At 40.1% G+C, this 12,584-nt stretch overlaps 1 protein-coding gene across 1 annotated transcript in view; it reads left to right on the forward strand.

The window, feature by feature from the left end:
• Positions 1 to 1,175: 1,175 nt before the first annotated feature.
• Positions 1,176 to 12,584, forward strand: part of LOC110977850 (glypican-5-like) — a 47,422-nt gene continuing 36,013 nt past the window's right edge. Inside the window, exons 1-2 of the mRNA XM_022232338.2 lie at positions 1,176 to 1,839; positions 3,634 to 3,792. Of these exons, the coding sequence (XP_022088030.2) occupies positions 1,665 to 1,839; positions 3,634 to 3,792 (334 nt within the window). The 5' untranslated portion in view covers positions 1,176 to 1,664. The remainder of the gene's footprint in view (positions 1,840 to 3,633; positions 3,793 to 12,584) is intronic.

Below are 12,584 nucleotides of genomic sequence, written 5' to 3' on the forward strand. Positions count from 1 at the left end.
GATTCCCTTTTTTTAGGAAAAGAGGCAGCTGTCGTGAAGTCTTTCTTAGACATAATAAAAATTCGGCTTGCGGAGGACTTAGGAAGCAATTATTGTGAGGAGGCTCAAACGGATCTAATGAGTGCCCAGAAAAGAATGGCTAACAATAGTGGGATGATACGACACAAAAACAGGAGTTTGCACATCTATTCAGCGGAAGGGAAACGGCCACTGAATCCTTTTACAATTTTCATGAGGGGGCTCTGTTCAGCGAGGCGGTTGTTGAACCAGCAAAAACGACCACCGCGTTCTTCCACTAGACGCGGCGGGAAAGGTGTTTAATCCGGCGCCTTATGGGCTGACGATGCTGAAAAACGACCGTCATACTTTGAACAAAGGCGTAAAACGTCCCTTTTCTCTTCTTGAGTGTTACTTGGGGCATTTTGAAAGCCTTCTTCGTTCTAATATTTTGTATCTCAATTCCCCTTTCGTTTTAAACACGTCACGTAGGATTTCACTGGGAATATGTTCCGTATATAATTTTCCCAAAAGAAAGGGCAGGGATTTAACAAAAATATTCGGCAGGGAATGTGACACGTACGGGTCGTGTGTTTTGAATGCATTCAATCAATCGTAAAGATAAGCGATGCGTGTGCAGCAAGGCTTGTAATTGAAATTGTTTATCGGCTGTAATTTTTTTTACTGGGAACTAGTGATCAGTTTTTATAGATGATGCTGACTGAATCATGAATGAGTGAAAATAAATTAACAAATGACTCGCCACGAGATAAATCGATATACAATTTTCTCGATGAAATTTGAAAACTACTATTCAAATATCGAGATGTTATTTTACAAGGTCTTTTGTTCTTGTTTATTGTTTACAATCAACACTTCAAAATGCCGACATGAGTAGGTCCTTTTGTAGTCAAAATCTGTCCTTTACCACTTGTCACATCATTATTTCATTAAGTGGTTAATTTAGTGATAAATAAATTAGTCCGAAATGTCCTGGGAATATAAATGAGGATTCACTTCGGCCCACTTTTGAAAAGATCACGGAAAGCATTGTCTGGAAATCGTGTGCGTTCGCGCGGAACGCACCAATCACGCGTCAGATCGGCCACCCACACACACATTACACGTCACTGAATGGGAAATTCCTGGCTTATCGTCTGCTAGCGTGTTTGTGCACGTTGCAATGGGCATTCTGTCTACGTACGCACGTACATATGTACGTACGTCCGCCGTGCACATGCGGTGGACAAAATAGCTATTTGGAGGAACAAACAGAGCCGTGTTTTGTGGTGTTCCGGTCGGTCAACTTTTCCCGAATCAGTGACAGCTTCTCTGTACCGGATTTTCTAATTTGAATACGCTGACATCCTTTGGAATACTGCTGTGTTCGGTTATTTTTTTAATCTTTCCAGCATCACTGCGCCGGAAAACTGTAGCTTTTTATAAGAAGAGCATGTGTGGTCCAAAAAAGCACGCTCGATGGTTTGTGACACCAAGCGGCTAGGCTGTACATATACGTAACCTGAAGTGAAATCAACATTCACGTTTCAACCTACACCACAGTTTCACCTACAATTTACAAAAAATCGTGTTGAACAGCGTTGTCTGCAAACGTTAATAATTTGCGAACCCCTCAGTTTTTGGACAAACCTCGCTCCTACAGAAATATGGAGACTAGCGTGGACTTCCAGAGGTTCATACTGTGCTGGCTTGGACTCCTGTTGTTCTTCAGTCATGGAGTTTTATCGCAATTGGACCGGCCGACCTGCGGAAACGTTCGGGACATTTTCACAAGTTTTCAATTCGCCCGGGATGTTGAAACCCCGGAAAGTCCGATTTCAGGTAGGCTCTTTGCTTGATTCGCTGTTTTGGGCTTTGGCAAAATTTAGCCGATACTCAGTCACAGTTAGCATCTGGCGTGCCCGTTTAACATGTTTAAGCCGAGGCCTAATTGTTGAAAATACGACAAAAAGGACACAGGGCCTACACGTAAGCCTAATCGTGATTTGGCCTGGGCCTACAGTTGGGCCTACTCAGAAAACACTGGTCAAACAGTAATTTAGTTCTTTGGATTTGGAGACTACCTAGGCTTATGTGTATCATTCATGTCATTCTCTTGAAATATTTCTTTTTTTTTAAGTGTTGGATTCTGATGGACCAGCTCCTGGAAGATGTGAACATTTTGTATTTATTGCTTTTTGTAGAACTTGACAGTAACTTTTGTCATGTTTAATTTTATCATGTTTTAGTGTATAACTTACAAACTTTATAACTTTAAAACGTTAAATTTGTCACAAATAAAATCTCCCTCCCAGAAATTTACAGATACCCAAAAAAGTTGTAGCTTTTTTGATACTCAAAAAGAGTGAAGTAATTTGGAATTCTTCACCTAAGTAATAGCGCTTGCTTGTGAGATCTGTTAGAATCAGAAAGATCTGCGTTGGGGATTCTCCTTGTTACAATTTCACAATTCCTGAGATCTTTGTTAAAACAGAGCTACTCAGTCTAAATCTGGAAATTCCGGCCAGCACGGGAACAAACACTCTACCATTTTCGTCATACTGCACTAGAATCAAGAGACCCCCTTGAACCATCAAAATGCCCATACTCATGTTAACAAAGTCTATCTGGAATTATGTGAACTCGGGGTTAAAAATTAATTTATCAAAGTTGGCGCATTGTGGATGTGACAGTTTTCTTTTGTAGTATCGAGGTGAACAGCCCCCCACGCATGATAACCCAAATCAAACACCCTCCAACTCGAATAGGGCATTCACGAGAGGGCTTGTCTGCTGTTTGGACTTTGAATTCATTTCCTGAAGTACTGACAAAATTGTGTGACTGTACTTAATTGTTATGGTTTGTACATAACAAAATCAACTGCTGACGATGTTCTAGTGTTTACTTGTTGTGTAACGTAAGGAGCAAGCCGACTTGTCTTCCCTTTTTGCTTGTTGTAATGATACAAGCCCATTTATGTACTAGAATTTGCCACTGGAGAAAATGAAAAATGTCATTGATTGCCAACATAGATTTCGAAGGTTCACGAGCCAGTCATACCTTAATTGTGAGTTGGTTTTCATGGATAACCCCAACACTTGGTCACAAATGAATCTGTTTAAACTCAATCACTCCATGCAACTTCAATAATCTGCCTTATTCATAGAGCTTGTTTACTCACTCTCTGCTTTAAATATAAGTACCGGTAAGATCGCTATAAGTTGGTGACAGTTCTGTCAAGTTTGGAGGCACACCAAGATTACAAGAAACCCCCAACCATTTTTGGACGGGAGCATCAAGTCTCAAACTTTAGGCCTATATTTCAGGTCATTGCATGTCAGTGAGCAGCCTAAACAGTTTGAAGTAGTTTTTCTATTTCACATTTCTGAAATCAGAATCAGGAGACTCCCCCTTTTTATTTCCTTTTTCTCAAATTACTGCAAACTGCATACCTTGTGTTACATTGCCGTGTCCCAATTTTCAGAACTTTAGCACGTGTACCCGGTACATGTGTTTCTTTGAAATTGTTGGCTTAAGTTCAGAATGAGCATCTGACACTTGTTGCCGTGACAAAAATCTTGTTATTCATTTTCAAAGCAAATGTGTGTCATGAATTCGTTTACTTTCCAATGACAGGAGCAGGGCTGAAGGTGTGTCAGCGAGACAGGACTTGTTGCACTCGGCGGATGGAGGAAATGTTGCAGGAGCAAGCAGAGGACGACTTCAGGAAGGCCATACAGACCAGTGTAGACTACCTGGATTTCTTGCTGTCCTCCCATGCAGATGATTTCAAAGGTAGGTTTTTCGCTTTTACTAGGGACAATGCAGATGAAGTGGATAATCTTTCAATCTTTCTGACACTCGGGTTTTAAATGATTTTCTAAATCCTTTTTTTTCCAAATAGGATCCCAGACCTGTAACCAGTCCTATTGAGCAATTTTATGTTAAGTCTTGATGATGAACTCACTTGAGGTGATAAATTCCTTCATCATTAACAAACTTTGAGTTATTTAGCGGCTACTTAACACCTGTTTTGGTAATTCAGTGTAACTGATTTTGAATAAGAGAAGACTTGGTCAGTGGGTTGAGTGTCTGAGAACTTACTCATGCTTTGTGCCTCTTCCCCACACAATAAAAAGTAACAAAGGGCCAGAGCATTGGTATTGTCAAGCAGCTGTGAGGTAGCTGTTGCTTTGCTTTCACTGAGTGAATACAGTCTTTGGTAGTGAGTCACCCATCCTTATCAGTAAACAGTGTAAAGAAAATATCTTCACTAAAGATTGGGCCTGTAGCTTCTGGGCATTATCTGCAAAGACTGAGTGGGCCCTGGCAGCAGACAGTGGCATGTGAAAATCAACTCTTAATTCAGCCCCATGGCTCATAATCATTGTGGTCTTCCCCCTTGCCCTTACAGTGTTTTCTCAGTAGCAATCAAGTCTTTAAGAGATCAGTGGATGCTGCCTTATTGTCCGTTCAATCTCAAGCTTAAGCCTGAAGTGTACCTTCAACTGTCGTGATCATGATCTTTTTTCCTCAGAACCTAATTTCAAAGCAATCTTGCCCTGCTCCACATTACTGACTTCGATAAGGTCTAGTTCCAGTCTGCAGACAACATAATTACATGTACACATGTAGATTATCTGTATATACACTGTGGACATGGTGAACTGAAGTGATTGCGATGCCATACCATCTGATCAAATGTTGTGTTGTGCATAATGTTGTACATTATTGTGGATAGAAAACTTGCTAGTAATGTTCATAAAAAACTTCTTGGCTTTAAACAGCACAGGAGTTCCTATTTTTCAAATTCCCACAGAAACCCCCATCCAATTTAAAGTGGAATTGATCCCATTGTGCATATGTACATGAACATGCCTGTTAATCAATACCCCATAATGTTCCCATTTAACCTTGTTATAGATTGGGTATGGATTGGGCGAATCCTCCCCTGCTTTAATTTCCTTTCTTTTGTGCTTCCCTGAGTCACCCCTTGTGGTATCTGATACCTCACTGCCTGTTTTGGAGATACTTGGAGCTGGCACAATAGACACATGCAGGGAAGGTGGTGGGGGGGATGGTGAATTGGGTAATTGCCCCCCAAACACCACGGCTGCCCACACTGAAACTTGTTGCAACCTATTCACTGAAAGAGCACAAAAGTGAGCTACCACTTGTACTTCTGAGTAGATGTATGTAAATATTGGAAAGTTTTGTGCAATGCTAAAAGTAAGATCCATGTATGCTCTAATTGTAGACTTCCAAAATTAAAAGTTAAAAACATTGTCACTTAGCACATTGAGACAATTTGGTACATGTACATTTGTTGTCAACAATTTATGCAGGTGTATTACTAAATGAAGTACATGCCATAAAGCATATGCAAGATTTCAATACATGCTCATGTACGTGTATTGAATTCTAACGTTCATAGAAAACAACAGTCATTTTGTAGATTAAATCATGACATTATTACGTGAGCTTGAATAATATCCTGAATTCTCTGAAGACCTTTTTCAGTTACCCACTCATGCGCTTAATGCATGTACATGTAGAATTTAAACTGTTGCCCATAGGAGTAAGGCTTGTCTCAACCAGAAGGGATATAATTCACTTGTATCAGCCTCTCAAAAGATCAACTTGTCAACCCCTCCAAATCTCACCTTATTTCTGACAAAGAGCAGGCTAGCTCTACTTCTCAGTCAGAGCAAATACATGTGAATTGACCACATATGATTTCTTAAGTCATTATTAATCTTTTGTGGGTTGAGATTGGGTGTCAGTCAACAGGTCTGAGTTCCCTTATCAGAAGCATTTAATCTCCTTAATTCCTTTAAGCCAATTGCATTCCAGGGTATTTACACACTGCTTAGGCAGGCTTAAGTCATTATCCATGTTTACCTACACCTGCTTATTCCCCTCCTGCCTCCATGATTAAACCAAACTGAGTAGGGTTCAGAGTTGCTGTACACAAAACACATGCCTGGCAGTTCCACAGAGTTGAGCAAGCTGATGATAATGACAGTGTGGAAGTGTTTATTAGCACCAGAGGGGTTTCTGTGCTCTTTGCAGGAGTTTCAATGGTCATTTCACCCCTTGTAATGAGGCTGATAATTGTTGATTAGTTTGACACACATTGGGAAACTCTGTGATCTGTTGGGTAACTGTTAACAGGTTTATGGACAGCTGAATGAGCAGAGAAAAACTGGGCTTGTAATTGAAAAGTAACACCTGACTCGGTATTCAGCACATGCATGGTATTGTCATTACCATGCATGGTACATGTGTATTGTTGTACATGTATACTTTATAGGGTTGAAGATTTTTGCAATTTTCCTACGGATTATTTGATGCATAGCAGCTGATGTTGATTTCAACAATGTGCTTTTTACATAAATGAAAAAGGCTGGTGGTTCCTTGCTCAATGGTTTAAACAACAGTATCTAATTTAATCGGATTTTTATTTTTGTTGATTGATGTGAGACATTTAGTATCCTCATATTTGTGTATCACGTTCCCAGAAGCAATACAAAAAGCATACAAGTTGGTGAAAACAAAAGGCCTGCGTGTACCCTTATTGGAAACAGTTTGTTCAGAACTCAAACTGAACTAAAAGATCTGAAACTGTTTTCGATAATGGAACTAGAAACTAAGGCATTCAGATGTGTAAAACTTACATCTCTCTGAGTTGAAAACTATTCCAAGGAATATATCACACTGTGCATGAGAAAACAAATGAGAAAAGTGATGTGCTTATATTGAAGATTTAAAGGAGCTGTTCACAAAGCCTCCCAAACGGTTTAGGTAAAGCTACTCAACGCTTAAATCTTCTACCAGGGGTTCTCCACTGCTAAACTGTCACAAATCAGGCCCGGGAGAGCTCTTAGTCCCTGTAAAAGAAGGCATTAAAGCCGCAATCCTCAAAGCCAACAGTTTGTTCCTGAACACACTTTTTCAGGGAACAATAGCGGCAGTGTTTGCAGGTTACAAGAATCACAGCTCCTGTCCTGCTGGGGGGATATCTTTTCAGGCCACCACACAAAAGGGACTGAGCTAAGCCCAGTAGATTCCTCAATTAATACAAAAGCACCATCCCCCCTCCCCAACCGTGCAGATTTTGTGCTTGGCTGGAACAAATCAAAACAATGGATTATTGTAAGTGGTTTTTATGGAACTTGAAAGAAAAAGAAGAATCAGATCTTTTGTGATGGAAAAGATACAGATTATTTTAGCACTTGTGTGACAAAAAAGAGTGCACCCGTGTAAGTTGCAAAGTATTTTCTCACAATTAAACCCTGGGGTTGGCACTGACCTTTGGTTTTTTGTGGCATAACACTCAATCTTAGAGCTTAAATACAGTATATGTACACACTGTATATGCACATACATGTACAGTGTACATGTATTTCAGGGAACACTCCAATCACTAGGGGATTGACAAAAATGTTTAAAGTTATTCAAATCAACTGTACCTCATTAATTTCTTCATACATGTATTTCTTGGGTCCAAAGAAGACAAGGTTTGAATAAACAACCAACAAGTACACCAATGCCACTTTCACATGGCGACATGCGATGACAGAGATATTTGGAGAAAATTGACCATAATGTGAAGTGGTTGTTAGGGATGCTGCATAAAGCCTCAGTTACTGCTTTGTGCTTAGGTGTAATCTACACTGGTGTTTAGGCAAGGGGCCATGACTGGCTGTGTGTGAATGGTGGCGGGCATGCACACTTTTGGCATAAACCACTTTCGGTGAGCGTGGCACCAGCTTGACAGATTTATGAAGTTTATTTGCTTTTGCTAGCTGGATGTGTAATTTGGCTTGTTGGGGGGCTTTTATTTTTCATTTGTGGACACCTGTTGTAAGAATGTCTGGCTTGGTCAAAATGGCGCCTGTTTTGACCAAAAAAACCCCCATAAGTAGGGTTGAATAGACATGTACATATTCACATTGTACCTGAAGCTCCATGACATTTGCAAGGGTTGCGGATCACTGTAATTAATATGCCAACATACCGAACTTGGGTGGTTAAAACTGCAGAATTCTTTGCATGAGTGGCTTTACTTGCACAGATGTACTGGCACATAAACAGAATGTGCATAATATAATGTGTAAATTGTGTAAATTTGCAAAACTGCCTGTCTGATGCTGTGCTGTACAAAAGTTAGGCATTGATACCTGAACATGTACAGTACAACCAGCATGTACATGTACAGTGTTTGTTTCAAATTGAAGTAGGTTTGTGGAGCCTCTACTGCAACTCCATTTTCAATCTCCTTCAAATTGTAAATTTGTTGAAGCATGTATCCTTGGTTTAGCTGAGAAAGTACATGCACTCACACTACCTCTACCCATTGTGTTTGAAAATATCAAGTGAACCCGGGGCTGTGGTGTGTCTTGAGGCTTCTGCTTCACGCATGACAGGCAGCCAGCTTCAACGATTTTGGCGCCGGGAAAAGTTCAGGCTGCCCCGGCAACAAATTATTATTTTGGAAATCATCAGGCGTGTAGCTGTCATTGGAGTGGCATATAATGTTGCACACTTGGCCAAGCCTTGGGGGGGCTATGGTAAGGATTGTGGACTCATCAGGCTGCAAATGTCGTCGGCAACCCCAGTCCCCAGACAAGATGCAATCAGGGGGAAAGGGTGATCGATCGTAGCTTTGCAATATGTTGGATGTAGTGACGGACGAGGCTCTGTCGGCAAGCCTTTGATTATTATTAAACATTAACTAGATTGGCAAATTTCAGTTTTGTGCTTTGAGCACAGAATGATTGGGTCATTAATCATTGAGATGGGCATTATCAAACATTAAGGGATAGTGGAGGTTTAGAAGTCATCCAAAAAGGCTTCTCATGTACAGTACTTAATATTGATAAACTGATGTTTTTGTATCAGTCTGCCATAAAAGCCCTTTTACACACATCTACCAGGGGTAAAATAAAGATGAGGAAGAAGTTGGCAGTGATGCTGGGTGCTGGAATTTTAATTTAACTGTGTACTATTATTGGAAATGTAACTACTTGTTAACTTAAAGGATCCAGGAAATGAGTTTTTCTTAGAATCACTTTTTGTGTATCTCTGTACTTTTCTTCCATGTGTGAAGACTGTTTGACATCTTTTTAAAGTTTTTGAACTGATCAGTGCACTTTTTTAAACACTAAAAATTGACAAAGCATTTCTGGACAAGTAAGGGTGCTTTTGCTTTGATGTAAATCCAGGAAGACATGGTTCAGGTTGCATTGTTTTCATATTCAAATTGTGAACCCTAAATTTTGCTATCTAAGAACATTTCTTTGAAAAGGATTTTTGCTGAATTATTGCCATATACTTACAGAGCAATAAATTGCCAAAGAAAATGAAATCTGCCATACCAGTGGTTACAAAAATCTAGAAATTTCCTGTGCACAAATCAGTGCATTAGATGCATCATTGCCTTGGATGACATCATAGTTCTGCTGATGAATATGCAAATATGCATTAGCATAAAACAAAGAAAAGCATCAAAATATAGGTTAAAATTGCAAAACAAAACTTTAAAATAAGGTTAATTAAAGCCCAAAGATGCAGTTTCAAGGGTTTAAGTTAAAAATTATAAAAATATTTCTATTTCCTTAGGTCCTTTAATGAGCACTGTTGGGGGGAGTGAATAAAGTGGTTTGGACAGAATTTAAAGAGCATAACATGCACCAGTACTTCATGTTTATGTACCGGTAGCTTTTTTTACTTGCTCATGAAGAAGGGGGTTTCATGAATACCTTTATATCACAGAAAAAAATCCCAATACATACATGTACATATGTACATGTATGTCATGTGGTACAAATACCGTACAGACATTTTAAAATATTTTCCTCTGTTGTAACAGTATTGGGTGAAAAAAGTTTTCATTTAAAAAACGCAGAGGGTGTGGAACATTGTGACAACTGCCAGTAGTCGCACCTTTTACACAGTACCACTCTGCATTTGTGAAGGGACTCTCTCCTGAATGGAAGATCTTTTGGTTGAACTGTGAATGTGATCCTGGCGGTGGTTTATGAAATCATGGGACAAATTGCTCATGCAAGACCAGAGGAAAACGTTGTTGAGTGTATTATTCTTTTTCACAATAATAAGAATTGCTCCAAAATGTGTCACGTTTACAGTTTTGACATACTGCCCTTTGGGAATTCTTTGAAAGGAATGAGCTAAATACTACATGTAACTTCCATTATGCTTTTTCAACTACCGGTGCCCCTCAAATTGAATTGTTTGCACACAACAAAAAGTAAATTGCGGAGTTACACTTACTGTAATGTGAACTGTTTTGATGAACTTTAACTTGTGAAAAACAAACTTCAGATGCTTTGTTAGCTTCCAATTTGACTTGTGCCATGGGAGCATACCGGTACATGTACCCGGTAGTCATACATGTCTGCTACACACCGCTTGATAAGTTTTATTTTAATGGTGTTGGTTGCAATCTCTAGTCAGTTGTAAACCCCACTTGGCTGTGCTGCCTGCGCAGGTACATGTTTCTATGCACACGGCAGTGTATAGGCATACCAGCATGTCATACCTTACCGGTACCTGTGCACTGTGCACAGTTGTGATCTTCTGGGTTTAGACACAGCTGTGTTTTGGCCCACAGTTTATGTAGGGCTACAGGGTGGTGGGGGAAGCTGTTTACTTCCAACCAAATCCACTAATCCCCTGGAAATACCCACACACATTGCATGCTGGCCTGTGCAGACTGGACTTGTCTGAATGGCAGTGTGTACTGGCACTTGTACCAGTGCTTCATCCATTGCTGCTCAAAGTTGTGTTTCAAACAACATAAGACCTGCATGAAGCCCACTGAGAATTCAAAGGGGGAACCCTTGGCTATTCTCTGATGAATTTCTTGTTCAGTGTACGGCAGAAAAGGAGTTTGATCTACTTGGGGGTGAATAAAAACCAGGCTTGGATGTAAACATTCCCTATTTGGGTACCAGGCCTTGATTTCACCACTCAGCTACATTTCTTATTTTACTCTGTCTCTCCTCCATTGTGTTTTACAGCTCTGGCACCTGCAGAGCTACACTTGCACAGGGTAACACTGAGTACTGTGGCCAGTTGCTCTATTCAGCTCTGTATGTACTTTGCTTGCAATCCTGCTTCCCATGAAAGCAATGGTGGTGAGGATGAAAGCAGTGGTTGCAACGAAAATCTGGAAAATCTGTCTCACACAATGACCTGAAAGGGATTGAGTTTCATGGCAAGCGGAGGAACGACCCCCAAATTCACTGGCACCTTCCGTAGTTGCACCAGTCTCTTACCCTGCTTTTCATTGTCCAGTTTTTTAACCAGGCTTTCTCTGGACTTCAGGCCTGTATTGTGTTCCGACAAAGAAGGACATTATTTTGATCTCTTTAATTTGGATAGCAGGTACATCTGTTCATGTAGCCAGCAACTCTCATGGCAATCTCATTGTTTTTGTACTTCTATTATGTAAACAGTATGTTACGTGTACTGCTGGTCCAAGTTTGCAATTATCAGTGTGACATTTGTTAAAATTGACAAATGCCACTTGTTTTCTTCAACAACACTTTCATCTGATGACTCTGTTTCAGAGATTACAACTTTATTAAATTTGAAAGGTCGAAAAGAAATCACCTCTATTCAGTTTTCTGCACATTACTCAACAGGCTGTGCCCAGTGCCATCTTAATCAGCCAGGATGATAGGCCAACCTGTATCACTTTTTTCTGAGAATCCCGCGTTTTCTTTCCACGATGGTCATATTTTAAAATTTATGACCTTAAAAGGATAGTCTTCCTGAAAGCTGAATTGAAACATACTGGTACAGGTACAGGCCTACTGCTACCCCCTAAAAGTAAGCTAAACCAGATGGTGCAAGATTTGAAATACTGCTTTGTGCTCATTGTTACTTGCTTGGTTGTTGGTACAGTAAGATATCCCTCTAATGTTGGATTCTCAGTACACCTGATCTGAAAAGTGATGCTAAATATACATTGACCATTGACATTGATTACTCTACATATAGCTACTGGTACAAATACATGTAGGTGTACATGTACATATTTGCTCCAGGATGATCAAATGATTGCAGAGTCTTAGACAGACTGAGCTGTTAGCAAATTCCATCTCTCTTTACTTAGAGTCAACATGAATGTTTGCTCAGAATCCAGCAAATCTGGTTAACAATCCACTGAATAAATTACCCAAACCTCAAAACAAACTGCTTCAAACACTTCTGGGCTCCTGCCTGCAGTGCGTTCTCTTATTACTATGCATATTTCAGAGTGGGTGTCTCATTTTGTGTTGGAGTTGGACCCATGGTTGGACAGAGTGGGATGAGAATTTAATCTCCCCACTGAAAACAAGTTAACCTGCTTGTTGAGCAGACTGAGGGCCAGGTGGTTCTGATTCAAAGACAACTCTAGAAAATATTGTAACAGATTACATCCAATGCTGTTGCTATGAGGAAAGGAATAAATACATACCATGTAAAGTGGATCCCACATCCACTCCAGCCCACACACCCCTCTCCCATTTTGTTTTCTGGTTGGGTACCGGTAGCTTTCATTCCTAAGAGTGATG

This window comes from Acanthaster planci, linkage group LG14 (genome assembly GCF_054643075.1).
Source record: "Acanthaster planci isolate LZ-2023a linkage group LG14, COTS_SCS, whole genome shotgun sequence".
In the NCBI taxonomy this organism is placed as follows: Eukaryota; Metazoa; Echinodermata; class Asteroidea; order Valvatida; family Acanthasteridae; genus Acanthaster; species Acanthaster planci.